Genomic DNA, 13,454 nt, shown 5'->3' on the forward strand with positions numbered 1-13,454 from the left:
CGTAGTCTTTAACGCGACTTTTTGAAAGCCTTTCCGGCGATTTTTTCCGGTGAAAATCCGGCAGTAATTTATTGAAATCCAAGTTTGATAACTAGTTTCTGCACAATGAAAGCGTCCCAGGGGTTTTTCAGGGTGCTGAATCCGAATATGCAGTTAAAAAACCATTTTAACTGCAACAAATCATGATTTCATCTCAATTTCTTTCGCCGGATTCCGTCACCGGAATCTCAAAAAGTCGCATTATAGACAACTCCGTTAGCATGTGCTTAAGTGACTGCCAGCAGCAATTTGAATGAAATGCCTTCCGAGCCATGCCTTTTTGAAAAATAGGGAAGTAGTCGGCGTATGATGCCCATGCAGCACCCCGACCCCAAAACTATGCTGAGGGCTTTTTTCACTATCCAGGCGGCGTAGTCAACCAAACTTCGGGCGCCCGCGGGCCTTTTCACTATCCAGGCGGCTGTAGTCAATACCATCAGACCAAACTTCGGGCGCCCTAATCAATACCATCGACCAAAGTTCGGCTCGACTTATTTTCTACCTATTTGTTCATTTACGTTACGTTTTTTCGTTCCTTCCTGCCTTGAACCAAACGAGAGAGAAATTGCAGGTTACAGAGATTCATTTGTCAAAGGAATCAGGATCAAAGATGGCAATGGCAGTCACCCAGCACTCATACGCTTCCCGAGCACTGTTACAGCGCGATTGTGATATCAATGGCAATGGCAGCCAAATGTGGGGAAAATGCAAATGCCTCAGACCGATCCCAGGGGCGAGAACGAGGTTTCCTCCTAACAGATTGGTGAGAATGGGGTTGAGGGAGGATGGTCCATCGGTGGCTATTGTGGGCGTCACAGGTGCCGTCGGGCAGGAGTTCTTGAGTGTGTTGAATGATAGAGATTTCCCCTACAGGAGTCTCAGATTGCTGGCGAGCAAGCGCTCTGCTGGAAAGCAAATGACATTTGAGGTTAGTGTCAACATCGCAGATTGGACAAATCGCTGGCACAAAATGGGGACCTTACCTTTCATTTTGTTGACATTGTGTGCAGGGACGAGATTATGTAGTAGAGGAGCTCACTGAAGATAGTTTCCGCGGGATTGACATTGCTCTGTTCAGTGCTGGTGGCTCAATAAGGTCAGTTTATGTGCACGGTAAATATGCTTTCTGGGAATCAAGTTTCCACTGATCGGAGGGTTTAGGGTTTAAGGTTTATCTATTGTGCAGTCCCACTACTTAAACTCACCCACAGTACAGGGCCTATGCGAGAATTATCACCATTTGCTTACCATTTATATTGTTTTGCAGCAAGAAGTTCGGACCTATAGCTGCACAACAGGGGACAGTTGTAGTAGACAACAGCTCTGCGTTCCGTATGGACGATGATGTACCCCTTGTGATTCCCGAGGTACCTATTTTAATTTTTTAGCTGGAAAAGTTCAATACCAGTTTCATATTTTGTAGCCATTGTGATTCCCGAGGTACCTATTTTCGTTTTTTAGTTGGAAAAGTTCAATACCAGTTTCATATTTTGTACCCCTTGTGATTACCGAGGTACCTATTTTCATTTTTTAGTTGGCAAAGTTCAATACCAGTTTCATATTTTGTGGCTTATGAGTTTTATATTAATTTCAGGTGAATCCAGAGGCAATGTCTCACATAAAACTTAGTTACAAGAAGGGAGCGCTTATTGCCAACCCAAACTGTTCAACTATCATCTGTCTGATGGCAGCTACGCCCCTCCACCGTCATGCCAAGGTATCTATTTCTCTACTTGTGTTCTTAAATCCACATTCTACTGATGCTCCTTTTAATATTTCCAGTAAAAGACAGTCGACTTCCTTTTTTGGAGCAGACGTTTTTTTTTTCTTAGGTGTCAGGTTTGAGGCTAACCATTCCACTAAAATTATTTTCGAAAATTATTGGGACATCATCCCTTTTGGTTTCTACATCATTTGTGTGGCAAACCAAATTTACAATGTAACCCTTGTGGATACTTAGTAGTTAATTAACCTCAAATGTGAACCAATGTAATTTTGGCAAATTAAAGTATTATAGATACTAATGGATAAGAATACCTCATTGTGTCTATTAGGGTTGAAATACTCAAAAGAGTGTAATGAACGATGTTGAGAAATTAGGCATTCGAATAAAATTGGCAAGAGTTTCGAAAATGAAAAAATTGGAAAACCTGGGAAAAATTGGTAAATATCGGCAAAATTAAAAAAATACATTTTTTTAAACTAAAGAAAATTGACTTAAATTGCCCTTTTTCTGCACGTTGGTAATTTTTTGGATCAGATTGCGATTTTTACTATTATATTGTGATTTTTTGGGACTAAAAAAATTGCGATTTTTCGGCCGAAAAATTGGTGCCCAAAAGAATCACAATGTTTGCAACACTAGTAGTGAATAAAGACATTGAGAGATAGCTAGTGTACTTACCCTAGAAGTTGTTGGAAATATGGTAGCCATGTTTGGTATTTTCATCATGAAAAGAAAAAGGAAAATTTGAATTTAAATTTATGCCTCCAAATTACTCAAGTTGGCTGGGCCCCTAAGAGGCACCCATTCGACCCCTCTTTGAAGTCTATATAAAGGAGACCACCGCTCCTCCTTTGGCACATCGATCTATCTTCTCATGAGCTCTGTTCCAAGGAAGGAAGAAAGGAAGGAGGGGACCGAAAATCACAGGAGGCTTGGCACTTATAGATACTCTTGTTTCTGGTTAACTATTATGTTTTTTGTTTTTCTAGATGTATTGACGAATTGAACTCTTTCTCTCATAAGGAATGAGTTTTATGGGTTTCCCTGTTGTGGGTTTTGCCCTGGTCTCAGGCCTATTTTCTATGTCTCCTGTCTTATTGTTTTATGGTTATATTCTATTGCTCTTTCATGTTTAATGGTTGATATTTTCTTCTGTATAACTGCTTAATGATATTGTTAAAATTGGCAACTAGGGCCAAACTCCATGTGGGTCATCATCTTATTTATGGCAGCTGATATTTTTCTTGGATTCCTCTCGTCGAGAGGTGTAGGATTGATCTAAAGATCATCTGATTTCGACAAGTATTCATGGAAATATGATTTTTTTTGTGTTATGGGACAATTCGTCAAGGTCGGCCAGCAACCAAATTACTCCCACTTGTGCTCAATGTTTTAGTATGAATAGAGGTGTCTTGAAGGTCATTTAGACACACACTTCTTGTGATCTCATCCTCTCCACTTGTCTTGGGTTTTGGTGGGAGGAGAGATCCTAAGAAGACAATGTTGCCCTAATGGAGGTCTAGAAGAGACCTACAATGTTGATCTATGAGGCCCTAAATCAGCTGTCACAATGTGCCCTAGCCGCAGACTTATGACAAGATCTATGGTGCATAAAGAGCTTTGTTTTGGCTGCAGAAGAGAGGAGCCCAACGAAGGTGAAGGAAGGCATAGTTTATGCCTCCTTCTAGACTGTTTGGGAGCTGAGTTACTACAGGTAGGAGGCTGAGGTCATGATGGGAAATTCTGGGCAGAAATAAAAGAAACCTCACAAGTGAACAGGTCGAGTTTCCTTGGGTAATTACAGGTAGGAAGGGAGGCTTGTTTTGGAGGCTGAGATGTATTAGGCCCTCCAAAACAAGGCCGCATATTCCTGTAGCAGCAGCGAAGGAAAGGGAGCCTTGTTGAGGGTTTCTGCATTGAAGAAGGACAAACCTAGGTGGTTTGTGGAGCAACTTGTGCATGGAATGATGGGTATTCTCTCTGGTTGATGAGCTGCAGATTTAAGAGGACTATTGTAGCTGGAAGAAGGGTTGAACATGACTGTTTGGATGCCCTAACCCATGATCTAATGCTATAACAGTATGCACAAGTTCCAGGTATGTATTTGATATGTTGCTGCCTATGTGTGAGGGTTGGTAGGACTGTCTTGATGGCCTAACCAGTCCATGATGAAGGTTGCCCAATCTGCTGCAGCAAATAGAGAATCCCCTAAACAGTGAACTAATGCAGAACATGATAAGATGTGACAACGTTGCTATAAGGTGCAACATGATGTTGAATGCTGTTGCATAATGATGGGCATCGTGATGAAGTGTAGTGTAGCATGTTGTGTGCAACACTTGGTAACAAAGTGCAACACAGTGATAATAAATGCTACAGTGAGGTGCAGCATGATGGGCACAATGAGGTACAACATGATGTAGCACGGGTAGGTGCAGCAAGAAGATAAGGTACAACATGAAGATTGGGTGCAGCGTAGTGAGGTGCAGCATGGTGATGGAGTCACCTTGGATCAGTGGAAGCAGTTTGCCTTCACCTAAGCTCAGATCAACTACCTCATATGCCATCTTCCTAGAGAAGATCTCTGCTCTTATTTAGATAAGTCAAAAGGTTGACTTTTGATGTATATGTACTATCTCTCCCTCTGCTGAACTATTGAAGAACATATAAGAAGAATTGATCAAGGGTTTCCCCACATTGGGGTTTGTCCCTGGTTGGTGCCACATCTTGTATCCTCTTGTCTTGGCTTGTCTTCTGCGATTTATGTTTATGTTCTATCTGCAATTTACTATTATGCTGATGTGATTGCTAATTTGGAAAAGATATTGAGCTAATTGGAAAAATTGAAATAAATTGCTCTAAGCATAGAACATACCAAAACTTAACAGATATTGAATGAATATTAGGTGAAATTAATGCTAATTAAATCATTAGAAGTTGCTATCATGCTGAAGAAAATTGTTCTGGCTTGTGCTCTAGAAATATCAACAGAAGTCACATTCATTCTGCATGAATGGTAGTATTGTATATTGGCGCAGTCTTGTACATATAGAATGGTAAGCCTAGAATCAATAAATTTTACATTCTGGTTTGCAATTGGTGTTTCAGATGTCCCATGTTGTGGAAACATTTGTATGGTCACGAGAAGCTGTGTGACTATAAAGAAATTGATTGGTGACAAGCTTGACACAAAGTGTCACCAATGAACTACTAAATTCCATTTTTAAAGCCATCTTTGGAACTATTTCTTATTTGCCCACATTGAAATTTTAGTCTCTCCCTATTAGATGATGGCATGCATGTGGGCACTTAGCTCGCCAACCTTTTGTTGTGGCTTCGATATAATTACTTTGTCAAGTTGATTCCCCTAATCGAATAATTTGTAGGTCCCTAGAAATTTCAATTTGACAAAGGATGTCTAGGCAACTCTGTGAGACCCTCTATAAGGTTTTCAATAAATAGACAATTGATCGCATTTATTGTCATTGGTCCATTGTGTTTGCATTTATTTATGTTTCTTTAGAATGGTGCAATGTAGTAATCGTTGCTCCTCTAAGATCTTTAAGGGTTTGCCAAGGAGCATAATTTTTGATGGGAATACAAAATTGGTTGGTGTCTTTTTGGATTACACTAGGAGAAGATGGATACCAAGTTGAAGAGATGTACAACTTTCCATCTGCAAAAAAAGGGTAAATAGAAGTGGTGAGCAAGACATTGGTTTAATTTTTGAAGGGTTACAATCACAAGCATCCAAAGTCATGAGATGCGAATTTGATCTACATTCAATGCTCTTGTCATAGAGCACTCCTTAATTCCACAAGTAAATGTCAATTCAAAAATTGTTTTGGACATTTGCTGCCTTGACCTTTTGATGTTGTGGAAGGGTAACATTGAGTAGAGAAGGAAGATTTCGCAAGAAAAGCATTGAATGTTGAAAGGTTTATAGATAATTTGATAGATCCATTTGTAAGTGCAAGAGGCACTTTTAATTGCAAGAAAAGTACAAGGTTAGGCATGAACAACATAGCATTGAAAAGTCATTCAAGGTAGGAGATAGAGTTGGTTGCATCTAAATTAGGGGAGGTTACAGGGACATGGTAAGAAAATAAAGTCTTAGAGATATGGGCCTTTCGAACTATTGGAAAAGGTAGGCAATGATGCTTACAAAGTTTGTCTACTTCCATACATATGCATTTACTCAGTGGTGAATGTGGAGAACTTGAAACACTATCATCTATCCATGCACAACTAGCAAAAGGGGCAAGTCTGGCTTTCCCATAGAAGACTTAACAAGAGATGTGTAGTAAGAGTTAGAAGAAGATATGGTTTTGTACAAGAAGATTAGAAGGAACATAATGGGTTGATAAGAGCTGTGATAGGTTGAATTGAAAAGTTGAATGGGTCGATAAGAGCTGTGATAGGTTGAATTGAAAAGGGGAATGGGTCGATAAGAGCTGTGATAGGTTAAATTGAAAAGGTGATTGGGTCAATAATAGCCGTGATGGGTTGAATTGAAAATGCAGCTACGAAGCAAAGGGAAGTGATACTAAAACAAAATTAAGGAACATTTTCCTCATTACTTCAAAAGTAAAAGATTTTGAGGGGACCAAAAGACTTCGAGATTGGGGAGGTATGATATGAAAATGGGTCATTATAATTTTATTGTTGTTTTGGATGCTTTACGTTGTGGATCTTGATTTAGGAATTTGAATATTTTCGTGGCCATTTTAAGAATTAAATGGATGTTTTTGGGTCAAATCTTTGGGAGCAACGTTCATAGCCCCTTGATTTTGTTACACTCATCAAGAGCTTTCCAAAGGTCCAAGAGCACCTCAACTAGATTTCATATGAATGAGTTCCTCCAACAAGTGACCTATGCTTTGACCACTGTAGTAGCGATTGGATGTCATGTCAACTCCAATTACTCACACATGTGGAGTTAGTCATGTGTGGAATTTCAAGAATATTTTAGAGTCCAAACTTTTAACGTTAATTGAAAGTTTTGGCATGCAAAATCCCTAACCTTTACCTTAACAACTATTATAATATAGTAGAAACTGGGCCACAAGGGAGGAATGTGTTTATGTTCTCATTGTAGTGATTTACTGTTCCATAATTAAGAAAACCAGAATGGGATACCCTAGCATAGTAGGAGAAGGGGGAGATCTTGTGATAAGCATTCAATGTTAATGTCCATGTACTCCATAGCAAGTGATTATTGTTCTTTGTAATTTGCACTATAAATTTGATAATAAAGAGTAAGGCGTAATCCTTATTTCTTGATGGAGTTTTCCCAGTTAACATTGCGTGTTAACTGTGTAAATGGTGTGCCATATTACTACTATAGACTTTCTTGGTTAATTTCCATATTGAAAGAGGTATATTTCTAATTTTATAACTTGGTCACAAGTAAAAATTGCATAATAGAGTAACCTCATTATATTTGCAATAACATCTGAAGGTCAATTCTAATGAAATGTTAATTGGAATATCCGTGGGAGTTTACTCATATTTGTATCAGAGCTAATTTCTTTGGGCTTTTTGTGGAATAGTTGTAGGATGTTAACAACCTTTGTAACGATTATAATATAGACGATCATATCAAAGCTAAGTGTTGGAAGCTACATCCTTTGTTGAATATAAGGATTTGCAAGTAGGAGCTCAAGAAGAAGAACATGTTAAGCATGGATTAAGCAAATTAGGTTGAAAGCAAAGATGCAGATGAGAATACTATTTTTTCTATAATGTAGAGGGAGGTGAACATGAGCAATTGTCATCACATGGAAGAGAATGAGATGACCATTCTCTTATGTATTGAGATTCAGTTTAAGAAGGCAATAGTGGATGCTTTATTTGACTTTGGTTCACAAAGCCAACCTCATAATGGAGTTTCTTGTAAGTAAGTTTGGATTGGAAGCACACAACTATCCTCACCCATAGCCATTGGAATGGATAAATAAGGATGTAGAATTGCTAGTTACTAAGTAGTGAAATATCAAATTTGCACTTCGTGCAAAATATATCAATGAAGTGTAGGTGGATGTGGTCCCACTATGTTTGATGTAGTGTTTGGGATCCTTTACATGTACTTGAGGGATGCTATCTTCATTAGGAGAGAAAATGTATATTTCCTGGTCAAGGATGGAAAAATTCTCATCATCAAATGCACATAAAGGTAAATCCACTTTAGGAAGAGCTAACCAAGATATGAAAGTGATTAAAGCTTAAGTGGGAAGTTTGTACTTTGTACTACCCATATTGAGTCGAAATAATCAAAGAGATGAATTGATAGAAGTGAAGGCATCTTTAGAGGGATGTACCAAAGAGCATAAACACTAGTTGGAGAAGCTTTTATAGATGTACAAACAAGTTTTCCAAGAGCCTAAAGGGTTGCCACCTAAGGGAGAAGTGGGGCACATAATTCAACCATTCCTTGTGTTGGAAATACTGAGAGGGGGGCAAATTAGTATTTCTTAGCAATTAGTAACTTATTAATCTTTTCAGAGCATTAATTAATCTTCAACATTAATTCAAAGCATAAACAAGCAATAGACAGTAGACACCAAAATTTTAGGTGGAAACCCCCTCTTGGACAAAAACAACCGAACACTTTTCTAATAATTTTGTGAGTACATCAAATGCTTTAGTTCCAATTGAAAAGGGAAACCCCGACCCCCAACTCCTTAGTACTCTAGAAAAGCGTTCAATTTTCCAACTCCAACTAGAAGGACGCTTCAACACCCTGGTTTTATAAGCAACAACTGAAAGGATGCTCCAACACCCTTGCAAGCTCAATCTTGTTCTAGCACCACCCAACCACCTTGAAAAAGTTAATAAGGTTGACAATTATTGTGGGCTCTCGTACCAGGGACAATGACCCACTTACAATAAGTAAACTTTTGCAAAATATTTGTTTCAACAAAAAACTTTCTACCAATACCCTTCAAATGTACTATAATCTTCAAACAGTGAGGCACTTACAACTCATACTACGGATGAAAACCTTGCTGCAAGATAGCTGATATCAGATACTTGACTTATTTGAACCCTAACTGCTCCAGAAGAAGATCACTACTTGTGAATCCTTTACAGTCTGTTGTAAGAAGAGGAGACACCTTTTCAGACTGCTGCAACAACAATATGATATGAACCAAACCTTTTGATTGGTGCTCAGGATGATCTGTTGAAGGTTATGGAAACCCTTACGAACAATTTACTGATTAAAATCTTAATCCCTTAATTAACAACTTAAAATTGCACAACGAGATTTTATAAATCCCAAAATTAGAACTTCAACATTCTTGCAATAAGACTCTAATCATATTACAGAAAACCTTCTTAACCTCTATACTTTTATGTTCAAGATTGTTCCTTAGTACTGCTCAAACAACCAAGACATAATCCACTGTGGCTTTGGCTACAAGACTTAATGGGAGTAAAACAAACCTTTGCTTGAGTAATAGATTCAGATGCTTCAGAACAATGATCATTCAATTGTGTCAGTGTATTAGGACAACAAGCATATATGAATAAGCTTCTAGTGTTGGAAATAGTATGAAGGAGAGGTGTTACTAGGCATTTATCCCTTTTAGCCTAGTAGACACATTAATTACTTTTGCCTTGGTGACATTTATGAGTTATATTAATGTCATGAGTGGAAAATGTATTTAAAAGTGGTGCACCATGTACTTTCTAATATTAAAGTCACTTGTACTTTATAAAGGGACTTTATGTGTAAACCTGTGAAGTACTAAGTGTACTTTTCTAATATTAAAGTGAGTTGAAAAATCACTTTATGAGAAAAATAGAAAAAAGGTACACAACTTGAAAAAGGTACTAGGAGGCTTTTAAGTAATGAGACCAATGTGTGAGGGGGGTCAATTGGGAGAGTTAATCTCAACCACACATCCATTCGATCCTAGGTTCAGGGATTCAATCTTTTCTAAGAGACAAAAGGAGAAAAGGGAGGTTCATTCTTCACTTCACACTTGAGAGAGCATGAGGAGAAGAGGAGAGAAGAACTTGAAGGAGAATTTGCAGCTAGAGAAGGAGGGTTCAATTTTCTAGGAGGGAGGCAGCCATAGGAGGCATGAATTCCAAGGAGAGGAGCACGAAAATCAAGGAGACATTGAGCGCAAAAATTGAGGTAAATAACAACGCGAATTTCAAGGGTTGTGGCACACATTTTGAGGGAATGTTCAACGTGATTTTCAAGGAGGGTCTTTGCTGTCATTTGGCACAAATTTTGAGGCACATTCGAGTCACTTCCAATGCAGAAATTGAGGGGCAACAACACAAAATTTGAGGCAGATTTGGCACATAATTTGAGTTTGTTTTGGCACAAAAATCGAGGCTACTTCAACATACTTTTCGAGACAGATTTCTTGGGGAGCCGACCTTTGGGAAAGTGCAAAAAAATTCTGGGCATGAAAATTTGTAAATTTAAAATTTATCAGCGGGCACAAATTTCCAGAAATTGCATCTAATGCTTTAGCTGAAGGGAGATAAGTATTGTGTTTAATTATATGTACTTAGACTAATTTCTTAAGCAATAAAATCCTCCTATGAAGACCGGTTTTCCCCAAGAGGTTGTGGGGTTTTTCCGGGGTCACCTTGACAAAAAATAAGTGTCTTTCATGCTTGAATGCTTGCCTAAATTTTATATAAATTTCAGTTGATAGGAAAATTGAAAAATAGTAGAAGTACTCTTTGAATGTTTACAATTAATGCATTCTGAAATTTATATCAGCATGACAAAACATGTGGGTTGGGATAAATAAACACTTGCAAACTTGTAAATTGGGGTGAGGGTGCATATCATTAATTTTCTACATGGTATCAGAGGCAAGTTGAGGCTTACATCTTCATTTTCAGTTAACTGATAAATGTTGAAAAGTGTAACTAGGTTCGGTCTTCATAATGACATGTAATTATGATTTTATGTAATGAGATGTAAAGAAGAAAAATAAATTTATTGTATTGCTTGCTTCATGGGTTTCATGAGCAAGAGATTTTATTTTTGAGTCAAGACTCCCATTGAGAGTCTTTAGGAATTATTTGTCATCTAGTCATAAAATGATAGAGTCATTGTCATGTAATGAAGTCATGTTACACTTTGTATAGAGTCAAACTTGTCTATGTAAAGTATCCTCCAAGACCTTGTCACTTATCCTCTTCAAGTCGACCTACAACGATGAGAGAACATGCTAGAAGAAGTCGGCCTAACTCTTGAGATCATGTCGGCCTAAAGGACATGAGAAGAAGTGTATATATAGCCACACTCGACAAGCAACTTGACAAGCATTCGTTGAAGAAGAAGTGCGAAGAAGAGGCTACCAAGTGAAGTGCGAAAAGGGATAAGAGAAGTATCTTCTGGGGCAGCGAAGGAGACTTCTTCTGGGTAGTGCGAAGGAGAGATTCTTCTGGGGTTAGCGAAGGAAGGTTTCTTCTGGGGTATTTGTTCTGGGTACAAAAGAAGAAACGAAGGCATCAAGTAAAGATCGAAGAGAAGCAGTATAGAGACTAGGGTTTATGATCTAGAGACCAATATTCTCTAGAGATAGCCGAGAAGAGCAATGTAGAGACTAGAGACCGAGATTCTCTAGGGAAAGCCGAAAAGAAGCAGTGTGAAGTATAGAGACCGAGTTTCTCTAGAAGGAGCCGAGGAAAGCAATTCGAGATCAAGAAGAAAGGTGAGAAAGGGAAGAGGTAGAGCATCAAGGTTAGTGATAATGTTCTTGGGAGGATACTAGAGTCAAGGGGCTGTGTCATGGTCTTGGTACTCATCAATTGAAGATCTAGAAGAAGAATTTTGATTGGGTTTTCCTCTCAATAAGTGAGAGGTTTTGCCCTGGCTGATAAGCTTACATACTGTGTCACTTGTCTTTTATTGTGCATATTGGTAATTGTCTTGATGAAAAGAACACAATAATAACATAACAAAGAACAGACTATAAGATAAGAAGTAAAAGTATATCACAAACAATTATCAAGCAAAGAAATCTTTCAACTATTCATGCCCTAAATTTCTCAACAATAAAGAGGGCAGCGGGCTACGAAAGTCTTCAAACAATGAACCATGCCTTTGAAACTTTGCCAGAAACCCAAAGACTTCCGTAGCTTAGAGGAAGAGAGGTTCTAGCTTCCAGATTTGCTTCATTTTGTTGGTTGTGGGGTCATGGCTACTGGGTTGAGAGTAGAGGACAAATTGATGGGGACTGAAAACTTTGGCCCATGGAAGGAGAGGATTATGCTTTTACTGGAGGAGGTGGAAGTGTGGATATTGTTGAAGCAGCTATGCAAGCACCCACTGATCCAGCTCAGTTGGTAGAGTTCAACAAGAAGAATGTGAAGGCAAAGAGGATCCTTCTAGATGCCATCAAGGACCATCTATTCCCTCATGTTTCAGGGATGAGATATGCATATAAGATGTGGGAGTCCTTGGTCTCTTTGCACCAATGTTCTAGTGAGAACAGAAAGATGGTGTTGAGACAAAAACTACGCAACACCAAGATGACCAAGATTAACAATGTGACATCTTTCCTCACTAGAGTCTCACAGGTGAAGGATGAGTTAGTTTCTATTGGAGAGACTGTTCTAGAGGAGCAGTTGGTCCGGATTGCTTTAGAGGGGTTCACCGAGAAGTGGGATAATTTTATCCACAACTTCGTGGCTAGAGATCACTTTCTTGGTTGGAGGAGGATGTGGGACGATTTCGTCCAGGAGGAGATAAGGAGTATGAAAAGTGGCAGCAAGAGTGGTGGGGGAGGTGAAGAGGAGAATGTTGCTCTTGCGACACAGGGCAAGAAGATCAAAAAGGGGTCGTCTAGTGGCTAAGGATAAGGAGAAGGACACGAGCAAAGTGAAATGCTTCGCTTGTGGGAAGATGGGTCACTATGTTGTTCGGTGTCCCGGCGAGAAGGGTAAGGAGAAATAAGGATTTGCATCTTCAACATATGTGAAAAGATTTTGCGGCTATTTTTGATTCAGAGTGTGCTTTGGTGGTGAGTTTAGCCACTCATGTCACATCTTCCCGTGCATGGTTCATAGACAGTGGAGCATCCTGCCATATGATCGGAGTTAGAGAGCACTTCACGAGCCTTTTGGAGGATGACATTGACTTGGAGGTTGTGCTTGGCAACAACTCCAAAGTCAAGGCGACAGGTATGGGGACAATTTCATTTCAGAGGGAGTCATCACCTCCTCTGAAGGTGACAAATGTTCTTTATGTTCCAGGGTTGAAGAAGAGTTTGATATCAGTTTCCAGCTTGGAGGACAAGGGGTATGAGGTACTATTCTGGAAGGGACACGTGTTGATATATCCTAGAGGATTTGTTATTACTCCGTAGTTTCCCTATGTGTGGAGATAAACCTAGAGGTAACCACAAAACCACTTGTAAAGCTGGGATCTAGCCCTTCCAGCTTCAGAGAGGGATCTCTCTTTCTGATTTAGATTTTTGTCTTAAGATGTTATACTAGTTATAGAGTCATGAGTCTTTGGGTGATCAAACACAAAAATGACAGAGCAGTTGTAACAGGGCAGGATAGACAAACTTTTGGATCTTTTAAAGTATCTGTGATGTGGATGAGGATGAATATGATTTAAGTTCAATTAAATATAGAGCATGCTGGGATGAATTCTATACTTAACATCATAATGAAAACATTGATATTGTTTACAAGCCAGAGC

The 13,454-nt window shown here is 38.9% G+C and overlaps 1 protein-coding gene across 1 annotated transcript in view; it reads left to right on the forward strand.

Moving 5' to 3' along the window:
- Positions 1 to 292: 292 nt before the first annotated feature.
- Positions 293 to 13,454, forward strand: part of LOC149167713 (semialdehyde dehydrogenase family protein) — a 79,629-nt gene continuing 66,467 nt past the window's right edge. The window contains exons 1-4 of the mRNA XM_089433110.1: positions 293 to 967; positions 1,050 to 1,135; positions 1,307 to 1,406; positions 1,634 to 1,756. Of these exons, the coding sequence (XP_089289236.1) occupies positions 650 to 967; positions 1,050 to 1,135; positions 1,307 to 1,406; positions 1,634 to 1,756 (627 nt within the window). The 5' untranslated portion in view covers positions 293 to 649. The remainder of the gene's footprint in view (positions 968 to 1,049; positions 1,136 to 1,306; positions 1,407 to 1,633; positions 1,757 to 13,454) is intronic.

Source organism: Pinus tabuliformis, chromosome 5_1 (assembly GCF_031772625.1).
Source record: "Pinus tabuliformis cultivar Carrire ecotype Pingquan chromosome 5_1, CPIR1, whole genome shotgun sequence".
NCBI lineage: Eukaryota > Viridiplantae > Streptophyta > Pinopsida > Pinales > Pinaceae > Pinus > Pinus tabuliformis.